We start from the raw sequence: 14,762 nt of genomic DNA on the forward strand, positions 1-14,762 counted from the left end.
AAGAGAAAAAACAACATATAAGGAAATAAACTGTATAACCTACCCCCAGACGGGTGAATTCAAAACCAAAATATGTGAAATCCAATAATAATAACAGACAATTTCCAGTAATTTAAAATTTCATTTTTTCAGAAATTGAATTAAGACTGTCGTACAGAAATAAATATACTTTGAAACAATATGAGATTAAATTTATTCGCCATTTATAAATTAATGTTTATATAAGTAAAATAAATGTTAAAGCATGAAATATACACAAACCTACGTAACTAATGCTACACAATTTTCTATAGTTGGAAATTTTTTCCACAAACAGTATTAAACTTTTAAAAAGAACAAATCTTTCACATAAATGTTAGGTAATCATAATTTGATATTAATTACTTTGTTCTGAGTAAAAAAAATTCAAGTAAAAGAAATAAAAAGTAAAGATCATTATACAGTATTATTAGAAAATGTTGAAATGGAACAAGTTGTAAAAAAAAAAACAGTAGTTTTATAGTACGTATATTTTTAAATATCAGACCTTTTTTCATATTGTACTTACAATATACATTACTTATTTTCTGAATAACATAGATCACCTGGTTTCAGCATCAATCACATTTATGGAAATTAATGCACTAAATATTTAACAAAATATACATTGAACACTCAACCCTACTGATAAAATCACTATAATATATTTAATAACATCTACAGATAAATACATCAAAATGAAATTTTGTTCAATATTCAGAAACAAATTCCATAATGACTTCTTAAAAGGCTAATAATAAGCAAATTCTCATATAAATAAATTCATTTTTTTGGTAAGAACCAACCATTATTGATCTAACCAAATTGTCGTTTATTACTTCCTTGTACGAAGTAACAAAAGTACTGTAATCGCGAAAAATTTCGATTTTCAGATTTCAGCGGAAATATCTATTTTGACCATCCTTGAATCCATTTCGACTAGTTTCGGCGTGACGTGTGTACGTACGTACGTATATATCTCGCATAACTCAAAAATGATTAGCCGTAGAATGTTGATATTTTGTATTTAGGACTGTTGTAAAATCTAGTTGTGCACTTCCCCTTTTGATTGGAATCGACTGGACCAAAAATTCCAAAAAAACCAATATCCCAAAAATTTGGATTTTGGGCTTTAATTTAACTGTAGTAAGCCTTCATTGAGAGCTTTTTCAACGATATATCACAAGTTGTACTTATTTTCATTGGTTCAGAGTAAAAGACAAATAGAATTTTAGTTAATGAAATACTTGGATCTAACAAGGAGAAGACACATCAGTTCAAATCCGACTTCATTTGCTTTCTTTGTTTAATTTTTTTTAAATTTAGATATTTTGATTTATTAATAATTATTAACCTCTGATTCTAAAAAAATCTTTATAATAAACAATAATTCAATAATAACAAAAAAAAAAAAATAAATATGAAAAAAATCAGAAGTTATCACAAGTATTAGTGAAATAAAATTTGATGTAGTTTTTTATATACTTTTCATTTTAATTCAAAAATTTTTCAGGAGTTAATAATTATTAATAAATCAATAATTTAAATTTAAAAAACATTTTAAAAAAATACGTATATTTTAAGTTGTATTCGAATCGATGTGTGCATAGTTACGGATCCGACACGTTCTCACTTACACCACATAACTACTTGAGCGACATGAAAAAAATTAATGTATAAACTAATATAAAATGCTGATACAGACACCACAAAAAAAATGTGATGCATGTGGTGTCGATCACAATGCAATTGTGTAACTGTTCACTTCATTAAAGAATTGGAGGATCGTATCTCACTTTCAAATGAAATAAGTTTAAGTGAACTGCAGCAAAAAATATTCATATGTAATTTAATAATAGGCGTACAGACGAGAACCGGTGTATTCAACATGGTATGGCCGTTGCCAAATTAGTAGGCGTACAAGGAAGTCATGTGGTGTCGACATCAGGTTTTTTGTTAATGGTTTCATGGGCTCAGGAGATCACAAATCATCAAGAAATGCAAAAAGCAAGGTTAAATACTATTCGTTCACGTGTATGTAAGTGTGTAGAGGAGTCTTCTTGTGTTAATAATTACTCTTTTGGGATTGGTTAGACCAAAAATCTTCAAATTTACCATGGTTGATCAAGTAGTGAGACATGCCAAATATGGAGTCGAGGTCTCAGAGGAGAGATGATAATGAGGATCATAAGGGGATCATTTCTTGACTAGATTTTGACTTTAAATATTAATAATAGGTCTGGGCTTACTCGTAGGGTAATGTATTCATATAAGAGGGTGTATTAACATGCTGTTACGTAATGCAATACAATTTTCATACAGTAACAATTTAATTAATACTGTATTCCTAAATTTTGTTGTAAATTACATACTGTAATGATTACCAATAAAGGTTACTAAATAATCAAACATTTATTTATACCGGTAAAGCTTAGCTTTGCCCAATTTACAATCTATTTTAACCTTGATTTCATTTTATATTTTTTAGTTTAACTTAATTTTTAAGTAGTAAAAAGCTCTTGCTTGATATATTTTAAATGTACGATAGTTTGTATATAAATTTGAATTACTTAAATATTTAAAAAATATGAATCAAATATTCTTGTACACTACTTTTGGTGATGAATAAGAACACAATTTATTTTTTTTTCCAAATTATTCAGTACCGAATACAATACTAGATCATAAAAATTAGACTGATTACTTTCCAACCTATTTTCCTTTATTTTAATTATAATTATCAATAAATAATTTAGCAGATCTACAAATATTTGAAAATTTATCTGGCAGTTAGTTTTACAAGTTTTCCAAACTATATAATCGCTCTGAATATAATCAAATGAAACCGAGGTTTCTTGTCGTTATTCTATTATACTATTTAATCTTATATGCAAATTCGAAGAAAATTAAAATATTAGGCCCTAATCTAATAAACCTAATCAATTAAATCTTTCACATATCGACCATCCGAGAAGGTACAAATGTGACATTTTTAATGCGCTATTTTTATATGGTAAATATTATATTTGATGAGAAGCAGTGGAGAATAAGCAATTTGTACATCTATATATTGAAAAGGTAATAAAACTGAAAAAATTTAGTTTTTCATCAATTACTCAGTAACTAATTTAGTTACACACTCCGTTGGGGGAAGTCTTCAAACACTCATTACGTCAGGCCACAGATAACCAGAATGCATCGACTACGCTCACTGAATTATGAGAGTAATTTTAAGGGAACATAACTTTTCTCATACTCAAAGCCATTAAAATCGAGATCACAACAACTAACTAACATACAGAGTTCGTTTGGGTCCACGTCAAGTGGCATCAAATGAACGCACATGGACTTCGGTCACTTAATTCCCAGAAACGTTTTGAGGGAACGTTAATTAGATAAAATTAATCGATAAGAAAGCACGTATATATGAACTCTAGTTTGACGTACTGAGAAATGATATAGCAACTGTATTACTTAAAATTTTTCCTTCCCGTATTTTTTCTTTCTTTGAGATTATGAAAATAAAAAACTAAAAATTACGGACTCTTGAAGCAGAACAAATATATTTTTTGAGTTAGAATTTTTGAACCTGATATAATATTAGCTAACACTTTTTGTGTTTTATACAACTTTTTATTGAGATAACGGTGAACTTGATTACTATAAGAACATTTCTAACCGTTCCAACATCTCTAACTGTCAGCGTTAAAAATTTTCTTTTGCTGGCAGTACAATATTATGTTTATTTGTATTAATATTCTAAAGTTTGATTTATTCTGTAAATTTAAAAAAAAATGTAATAATTTTTTTACAAAATAAAAAATATTGTTAAAAAAAAAGTATATATATACGTACTGTAGTTATTTGTACATGGGCAGAACGAAAACACAAGCTTTGCTGTAAAGAGGCAGGCGCTTCTTGTGATACACATTATACTACTTTTCGGTAACATTGTACTCCTACATAAACCGTGGGTTTTTCATGAGTAATTTTGTTTTTAGTAATAAATAAAAATATTTGAAAAATGAAGATAATTTTCTTTGTTCAGCTTTTTATTGGATCATTAGTGAATAAGAAATGTTATTTATTTATTTATTTTGAATAATAGTAATTAAAAGCATTTATCTTATAAGTTATCGTTATAAATGTAATTAATACATTAGTGCAACTTTATTATATTCTTTAAATATTTTCTATTTACTGATTTTTGAATTTCTTAAAACAAAACATAGATTAAGTTATTGTGAGGGATACGTCCACTCCTTCCTGCTACAATACACGTGGTATCTAGATTCATTTGACAGGAGAGTCCCTACGTGTGAGTTCCTACTTGTGTAATTGTTACTGTATTCCATCATATAAGTGTAAAGTATGTACGATACTCTCCCGTCTCGCGACCCTGTAGTGTAATTTTAGCTTAGGATTTCTTTGCATAGTGAAATGTGTTAATCTACGCCTACAAGACGTGTGAGGTGCGACCCTACCTTATCGTACTAAGTCGTACAGAGACTTCGTACCTTTATTCCTCCCTTCCCTTCCGAAGTGCACGCTTAAAATGATCAATGCATGATCTGTGATTAAAACCCACTCGTTTACGTGAGCTCAAATCGGTGTATACATGGAAACGTGATTGATCTACCTACAATAGAAAAGTGAGTTAACGTACGCTTCGTAAAAAGATCATATTTAAAACGTGAAAAATCCCCACCCATGTTCGCGAGTCTAACTTGTTTGCGTTATGTTTTTGGCATAATAACAGGATCGGAGTGGAGGTACCCTTTGTAATATCAATTTAAAATTCATTCCTACGACAAAAGCAATTCTACGTGTGACATCTGTAACTCCTGTGTTATAAATGAAAATTTATTAACAACGTTTCTTTAGCAACAAAGTTAATTTATTTTTATCCGATTTTTTTATTGTTGAAAAGTGTTTTAATTATTTTATTTCGATGATTTATATAAGAATTAGATTTTAGTAATTAATCGGTACTATTTGTTCCTATCTCAAACCAAAATCAGAATAAGTATTAACAATTTAAAGATATTTTATATATTTAAGTAAAATTAAACAACCGCTATATCTCCTATAGAAGAGATGGCTTCTGTGGGTACTTGCAGCGTACGTTTTTGTGTAATCAAAACACGATTGTATACGATTACAAAACACACACACACAAATTTATATACGTATATAAAAAAAGTTAAGAATAAAAAATAATTTTTTCTACGGTTTGGATTAAAAAAGATTCACGCAAGTTATTTTCCCAAATATATTGTAGTGTGTTCGCGGCTTAATCAGAATGTTGAGAGACTAACAAACCAAAACTTTCTTCTAAGTGCAACTTATTACTCTAAAAATAGAAAATAAAATCAATAATAATAATAATTATAAAGGATATATGACATACAAAATGGTAATTCACATAAGGGCAAGATTTGATTACAGACAATTATAAAATCCAGAATACAGTCTAATTTACTAAAAACAGTATAATTGCCGCTTACATTAATACTTAATACTACATTCAGCAGGACCAGTACCGACCTTATTCCTTAACTGTTGAAGCGTTATAATTTCATGGTTCACGACCTTAAGTTATCCCATAAATTCCTATTCCGGTCCGATAACCCTTCTTATCGAACAACAGCTGTTGGTGGTGACGTAGTTGGTACTACAAAGAACAGGTTGTTAAACGGACGGTTGTTATCCTGAAAAAAGGATCCCTTTAAGTTCCTCCTGGATTCCTTTCATTATTATTTTCTCATACTTTCTTTTTAATTTAAAGGAATCCGTTACCCTGGTCCTGTTACAATATTTTCACACGGTTAATTTAACACTGATAAATGCTTTAGACAAGCTATAAGATTGTGGACCAGTTCACCTCGAATCATTCTGAACAAGAAAATAAAAACGCGGTAGCACAACCTTCCATAAATTATTGTGAATAAACGAATTTAGTTTCATTTTTTAGTGTCCTGTAAAGGTAATCCGTCTTTTAAAGAGGCATAAATACTTACATACTCTTTTTTACGTTTCGTAGTTTTTATGAATCTTTTTCTGGTTTAAACGCTAAAGAATATTCAGTAATGCTTGGTTTTGCATTTTATTGTTATTATTAGCAATATTCTTGTTTTTTGCTTGTTATGGCAGAATTTAAATCTGTAATTAAGAATAAAAAACTTCATAATCAAGCACATGAAATCATCAATAATATTTATGATTTAATGAAGGAAAAGAATTTTGTGAAATGGGGATCTGAAAACCCAATCATCGTACTCAATCAGTGTTTAATTAACGAAATGCCATTAGCTTATCACGGTTCTTCTACGTTGAGACAGAGGAAGTAGATAGCTTATGAGTTTTAGAGACGGCAGAATTAGAACGCCGGATTACCAAATCCTCAGTAATTTTTAATTTGTCGCAAACAGTAAGATTTTTTTAACACTCGACATCACTTCTGTGCTGTAAAAATTGATCAAACAACACCACAACACGCTCGCAGAAAATACACAGAGTTCAACTCGAATTAAACACACGAATGTACTGTACAAATTTTGTTGACTACAAATTTTAATTTAATAATTTTTCGAATTTAATTTTTAGATAAGAAAAGTCCTCAAAAAGATGGTATGATAACATTAATGTTTTAAATTAAGTGTTAATGTTTATTAACTCCTAATTAAATGTGATTTTCTTTTTACTTCCTCGCAGAAAGTACAAGGAAGTAATTTCATTTCCTAATTTTAAGAAAAATTTTATTTCATTAATAAATTGTGATTTTTTCAATTTTTTCTTATTGTTATTATTGAATATTATTTATTATAAAGATTTTTTTTTAAATTAGAAGTTAATAATTATTAATAAATCAATAAATTTAAATTAAAAAAAAAAGAAAAAAAGAAAGGAAATGAAGTCGGATTTGAACCGATGTGCCTTCCCCTTTAAGATCCAAGTATTTCATTAATTACAATTTTATTTGTCTATAACTCTGGAACCAATGAAAATAAGTACAAATTATGATATATCGTAGAAAAGTTCTCAATGAGGGCTTATTACAGCAGTTAAGAAAAAGTCCAAAATCCAATTTTTTGGATTTTGGTCACTTTTGATCCAGTCGATTGCAATCAAATGGGGAGGTGGTGCACAACTAGATGTTACAACAGTCCTAAATCTAAAATTTCAACATCATTCGACTAATCGTTTTTGAGTTATGTGAGATACAGACGTCACGCCGGAACTAGTCAAAATGAATTCAGGGATTTTCAAGATGGATGTTTCCGTTGAAATCTGAAAACCGAAACTTTTCACGATTACAAAATACAATGAAGTAAAAAAACGTAACTAATGTAATTTTATTCAAAAACAAAGAATCGAATGGATTAAATTATATACATTTTTTCCCGATTAAATCATAACTTTATAATAAACATAATTATATTTCCATTGTCATTGTTTCAGAAGAGAGTGGAAACAATTATGAAGTGGGCAGCACAAGAACATTGCAAGGACTGCAGCAAGGTGCGACACAGTCAACTCCTTCAAAATCTCCATCAACTCGCTGTAAGTACAACTAGCAGTTAACAAACTCGAGTGCTTATTTATAAAAAAAATTCTGACTATTAATTTTTACTTTTATTTATCATAAAAATCGTCTTGATTATTGAATTTTTCATACGTTGGTCTAGATCAGTCTAAGATTAGTGAATGATAATTCTGTACACTATCCGAGTTTATTCGGAATATTATTGTTTTTTGGAATTACTATGGGGTTTCCTGATAATTTAAAGATCTATAAAAAAATTTCAAGAATAAATACAAAGCGAAGATTATAAAGAATAAAGAATTTACGGATAAACAATTTATGCACTTTTTTTAATTCTAAAATTTGAAGCTTTTTTTAGTTGCACGAAGAATAGTGGAATGTACAAAAACAAAGTTTTAGCTTATGTTTATACTCGTATTATATGCGCCTTCGGTAACGCATGCATCCTATTTTTAATATTAGGAATCCGGGAAAATTTTTAAATGATTGCTTGAGAACAAAGTTGTTACATTTTAAACTGTAGTACTATAGTAAATATATATATATATATATATATATATATATATATTGTTTCAGGAAATTTGATTAATCCTGTGATTATGTATAATTACCGGTGAAATTGATGAATCGCCTCCAATGTTGAAAAATTTATATAAATATATAATTTATATATATATATATATATATATATATATATATATATATATTGGTTAAATTCTTCGCGATATCACAAAAGAGCTAAATTTCTAAAGTCATCTTCGCCTCTTTTAATAACCAAATATTTCGGAATCGCTGTATTACTCTTCATTCGAATCTTAGTTGGATCCGACTTCTCCTTATCGCTAGACTTGAAACTCTTCCTTTGCTTCCCATATCAAGAAAAAGACTCTCCAAGAGAGAGATTTTATGTGAGCCCTCTGCCATAGAAAATATAGAAATAAATTGTTCCATAAAAAGTAGTCACCGGTCAATACGTCACAAGGTCGTCTGGGCGGAGAAGCGGTTAGGCATGTACCGGATCACTGATCCTGCCTGGAATTCCCAGTCAGCCGCTTCCCAACAGATTCAACCCGGGCCGAGGAATTAGATGCTGCCTGACCCGCTGCTATATCGACATCCCAGGTCTCGCACGTAGCAGTAAGGACTCCGATACCTTCAATCACGGGATATTACTTGCCAAACGCCGAACTGACTGACCCACGCTGAACGGCGCAAGACTTCAGAAGAGCAAGCTAACATCAGCTCCCCCCCACCCCAACAATACAAACACCCACCAACCGAGTTTCCTTTACCAGGAAGGGAAATAAGCACTCCCCGACAGCACACCGCCCAACGTCGGCTAAACAGGCCACGGTCATGCCTTCTGCACCCACTGCAAGCTGCGAAAGCGAAAGGTACAACCGCAACCAGTTCGGGTCCGTCAACTAAATACTCCACAAGGGAGCTCCTGAGCAAAACTATTACCCCGTTGGCCGAAGTAAGTGAAAGTACCGAAGTATAAAGTCGTTGCCCGCACCGGACGGCGTAGATATAACTGCTCGAACGTGAAGTTGGATTTTGTCCGAGGCTATATTATATATATATATATATATATATATATATATATATATATATGTGTGTGTGTGTGTGTATGTGTATATTTAATGTAAATTTATAATTCCTGAGATGTTGGCTGCCCAATTTTTTATAATTTAATGTTTAATGATATTTATTAAAATAAGCCAATTTTGTACGAAAAATATTCTCCTACAGCTTTACCAATAAATAACTGTTAAGTTTTTTCTCGAATTTCTTACCACTGAGATCATTTAAATATTATTCTTTATTTCCAAAATTTAAGTACCAATTTTTTTTTTTTTTCATATAAATAACGTTCTATTAATAAACTAATTTAATAAAACATCATTAGATCAATGCAGAAATATATATTTTTCAATTCAATATATTTTGAACGGAGATTTCTTTTTACAAAATATTATGCATAAATACATTTATTTTATAAATTTTTTAGGGTAAATTGCATTATAATTTTATAGAAAAATACGAATAAATAACGATTATTTTATAAGGCAATTAAATATAGTAATCGCTACTTCACATATAATCGCGCCCACACACGCGCGCGCGCGCGCACACACACACACACTTACTATTAACGAGACCTATATAATTTATTTATAGCCTACCAGTTGCTTATAGCTCCTTATCTACTTGCATAAATTTAATTAAATTTTACTAGTTAGAACTTGTATCATTATTTAACCAACCTGAATTAGGTAAGTAATGAAATCTATGTATAAAGAAATTAGTTAAAGATGTCAAGGTAGAAACTCAATTATTTGAACTAAGCAATTATTTGTTCAGATATATATTCATAGTTTATACGTGCATGAATATATCAAATGCCGCAGTTTCTTTACCTTCTCTTCAAAAAAAATAAAAATAAATAGTAATAAATATATCTGTCTAAAAAAAAATTAGTAACGAAATTTTTTTCTATTTTTTAAATCAAAATCATTATTCGCATTCTAATATCAGAGTCATTAAATTTTCATCTCGGCGTTAAGACATTTTAATTAATTTAAATTAGTTGTGAAAACAAGAAACATATTTAATTATAAAGTAACATTAGAAATTGTAAAATATATTGTAGAGTTTATTAAATCCCATTATTATTTAAATTCTCAACATAATCATCTAAATACTAACTAGTACTGTATATTACCTAATATTCCGTACATAATCACACAATTAAGCCTACAACTAAAAAGAGATTTACATTACAGTGGAGTAATTCCTTTACACTTTCATTATTTACTAACTAAACCATTAAATGATGTGCTATTTCTCACTATTCATGTCACTGTATCTCTATAATTATTATTTATATACTATATAAATTAATTTGGTGTAGACAATGTCTTGAATCAGCGGTTTTTTTATGGTAAATTCACACTTATAATTCTACTAATTAACACCTAAATTTTATTATTTCATAGCCGTCTATTCTTCTTATTAATTTACTTTTAATTCATAACCTAAATTAAAAAAATATATATATACGTTCTTTTAGTAAAATGAATTTTTATATTTTTATAGAGCTAAGAAAATTAAATATGAATTCTAATCCACCGGATTGATCTAGTAGTAAACTCGTCGTCGTAAATCAACTGATTTCGAAATTGAAGTTCTCAGGTTCAAATCCTAATAAAGGTAGTCACTTTTATTCGGATTTGAATACTACGTCGTGGTTACCGGTGTTCTTTGGTGGTTGGTTTTCAATTAACCACACGTCTCAGGAGCAGTCGACCTGAGTTTGTTCACGATTACAAATTTACCGATACAGTTACATTACACTAATAATTCGCTAATGACTTTAATTGCTGATGTGACTATAAATAAAAGTATTAAGAAATAAAAGAATGGATTCTAAATAAATGTTAGAAGCTAGGATTTTATAGAAAAATAAAAGACTTCTCCTTTTCAATAATAAATTTTCATTGTGAAATCTTTATATTATTTTATTACATTGAATTTACTATAAAGAAGAAGCTAATTTCACAGTACTAAAATAGGAAAAATGACCTTCATAACTTAATAACTAAAATAGGCCATAAGATTTTACAACCGTTTTTGTAAAAAGAAAATATTCTAAATTTACCAGATAAACTACAAATATGTATTTTATTATTTATTTTTTATCTGCGTAATATTTTATTTTTAATTTTTGAAGTAATTATTCAGTTTTTTTAGAAAAACATAATAAAGAAAAAAATATGTTAGACCAAAAGGTATCATAAAATAAATGTTCTCCTTAAAAAGATAAATTTAAGACAGAATGACCTAACTTAGATATTATTATCTTCATGTTACTTATTTTTTTAAACTATTATAAGACACTGTGCCCCAATTTTAAATATTATAAGCCCTGTATGAGAAGATTAATTTTCCTAACGTTATATTAACAGATTTTTTAAAAAACTCTATAATATAATCTTAAACATAAAGCCGAATTTTTTTTTGTGTCTGTGTGTCTGTTCACAAAGCACGCGATAACCAAGCGACCGTTTTAAAATTTGCAGGATAGATTCGTGTTATCCCAGGAAAAGTTTTAAGCCATAAACGTTAGTCAGTTAAGTTCAATTAAAGAAATTCATTAAAGAGGAAAAATATTAATAATTAATAATTAAAAATTATTTATAATTATAATATGTATACATATATATATATATATATATATATATATATATATATATATATATACATCATATTTGTGGTTTGTCTTGATAAAGTCCTACATTTTGGACGAAACGTCGAGGTTTTCTGCTTTTGTTTTTTTATTTTTATTTGGTTGTTGACCTAATGAATTAGAAAGTTTTATATTAATTTGGATAATTTTCTAACTTATTTAGTTTTTTTTATATTTGTCTAACCAAAGAATAGAGTTAAGTTATTATTATTTTATAAATCATATATATATATATATATATATATATATATATATATTTCGAATAAAAAAATATATCTTCCATCGTCGAAGCTCTGTGTATTTTAGTTACCATTGTTACTAGTATCCCATCTTTTGTAATTTAGTCTCTTTTTCAAGTTTCTATAAACATAAATACTTTAATTGTTTTTTATCAGCATTATTCTCACAATCATAAAGGTAACGAAACCAGAGAGGGTCCTGGATAAGCGGAAATGACGAGCGAAGTGAGCTCTGCAGCTCTGAGGTCGGCTGGCTGACCTGTGCCACGGGGTCCAGGGGACGAAGCCCCAACCAGTTAGTAGATTTATATAAATAGAATATGAAATTTTTTTTTATAATGAATACATTTTTATTTTATAATTTGAGTACAAACTTTGAGAGTTCTAGATTTGAGTAACTTCCATAGAAATTCGGCTGTTTAAAGTCTGAATTTAAAAAATAAGCTGTCATATTAGTAGTCAACAAATCGTTTAAGATTTTAGTTAATAATTACTTTCTTACTCTAATAGAGCTCTCACGATGTAAAAATATTAATGCCATCAATTTGAAATTAATAATATAAAATTTCTGTATTAATTTATTTCCCTAGAGAATATTAGTTTAAAGTTATACTAAATTTCATTAAAATAGCTTAATTCATTGTGTAAATATAAATTTCTATTTAAAAAACACAAATTAGTGGACAGACGGATAAAAAGTTGCTAATAGAAACCTTTTTTTTATGTTTGAACAAATTACTGAAATACTGTAAAACCTTTTTTAAACATTCTGCATATTTTCCTTGCTAACTGGAGACAAGTATTCGTAATGAATTGTTTACCAAAGAAATACGTTACTTTAATTTGTTATTCAATAATATTTATACCAGGTTTTTTCTTATGGCCATGGTCCATCAAAAAATTCTGAGGTATAAGGGGCACAATCAGTAATGAGATTACTAATCTCTGAAAGTAATGAGATTTAGTATACAGATAGTCACTGTGGTGAACACAGCACAGCGTTGAGTATTATCTACATTCAGTGAGCTTAGCATACTGAAATATTATTGAATACATACTTTCTATGGAAAAAAAAACTGTGGAAGATCACTTTCTATAATAAACCAAGAATTTTTCGATGTTTCTGTTAGAATAATTGGTATTATTATAATAAATATTTAATATATTAAATAAATTTAATAGGGCTTCTTCTATGGAATTTTTTAAAAATTTAAACGTTTTAATAATTAAATAGTTTATTTATGTTGAAGCACATGCTTGTTTAAAATAAGTTTAAATAAAAAAATAATAATAATAAGTTTAAGATAGACTGAAGAAACAGAAGTATAATACTAGTTTTCGTTATAATATTAAACCTTCAACACGGATTGGTATCATTTAAATCTTCTTCCTCGTATACAGGCCATCGAATACAAACGTAATTAAAAATTGTAGACATGCTGTTAAACAATTATTTAAAAAAAACTACTTATTGGGTGAACTCTTCTCCAGTATAATAATAATTGCAATTACTTTAATTTTTAAAATTTGTATTTTTTTTAAAGGTTTGTTGACTTCTATACAATTTTTTATCGTTGTAAATTGTTTGATACTGTAGAAATCTAACAAAGTTCTGCAATGTAAACGGATGTAATGTATATTATATTAATTTTAGGTAGATTTCATAAGAAAGTACCCTATTTTAAAGGGTACCATAATTCGACTTCCGGAAAATTTCGACATATCTTTGCGTTTCATATCACCCAGACCCCAAAACCAACGTCAGCTCAAAAGTTTATAATAGTGATATATATATATATATATATATATATATATATATATATATATATCACTATCTTCTGGACACGATAACTGCCGTAACTTTGCGCCAATCACTTTCAAATTGATACATAAAATATAACGACCCAAAATCTCGGTCGAGTTCGTTAATGGGCAAAATCGGACCATGGGGGTGAAAATGAGGGCTTTTTGGAAAAAAAAGTCACTATCACTTTCTTATTAAGTAAAATATCGAATTCGTTTAAAGTTCCTACTATTCTTTGGATAAGTTCCTTAAACTTATCAAAGTAAATTTTTTTATATCATCAACCCAGGGGGTGGAAAAAATGGGGTTTCGAGGACAAAAAAGAATCATACCTCCCTTAATAGGTACAGTATCGAATCGGTTTAAAGTGATCGTTAGTCCTCTAAACATTACCTAAAACCTTTGTCTAAAACAATTTTTGATATGACCAACGCTTACGGCAAGGGATGACCAAAATGTTGCTGAAATTGTAAGATGGGGTTTGTCGTATGCTAAACATGTGGAACTGTTTTTCACACGCAACCATTGTCGTATTGAATAAATTTGAAGTTATTCTTAACTTTAAGGTAGAAATCTTTTTTATCCCCTACTTAGCACCGGTGAAGTCTACCTCCGCCTTCCGGGTTGCCGAAGGGATTTTTTTTTTAATTTAGGTCAATTATATCTGTGCATTTTGAAATGTAAAAAAAAATTACTTTTTTACCAATTTACATGATGGAAATTTTTTCCTAAGATTATACTAAATAAAAGATTTAAACAAGATTTTCCTAAAGATTAAAGATTTTCCTAAGATTAAATAAATAAATTTAAACAAAATTGTTTTTTCTATGAACAACAATCCTAAGAATAAACAAGGAGTGTATGGTCCATCATGTCAAATCGCCTATAACCGATGGATTATTAGAT

General features: G+C 28.7%; 1 protein-coding gene across 4 annotated transcripts in view; it reads left to right on the top strand.

The window, feature by feature from the left end:
- The window catches only part of LOC142324514 (uncharacterized), a 249,134-nt gene that overhangs the window by 178,337 nt on the left and 56,035 nt on the right, over positions 1 to 14,762 (top strand). For 2 of the 4 annotated variants that reach the window (XM_075365342.1, XM_075365339.1), the window contains exon 2: positions 7,480 to 7,581. In XM_075365342.1, the coding sequence (XP_075221457.1) occupies positions 7,498 to 7,581 (84 nt within the window). In that variant the 5' untranslated portion in view covers positions 7,480 to 7,497. The remainder of the gene's footprint in view (positions 1 to 7,479; positions 7,582 to 14,762) is intronic. The other 2 variants (XM_075365341.1, XM_075365343.1) reach the window with 1 other exon arrangement.

Source organism: Lycorma delicatula, chromosome 5 (genome assembly GCF_047948215.1).
Source record: "Lycorma delicatula isolate Av1 chromosome 5, ASM4794821v1, whole genome shotgun sequence".
Taxonomy (NCBI): Eukaryota; Metazoa; Arthropoda; class Insecta; order Hemiptera; family Fulgoridae; genus Lycorma; species Lycorma delicatula.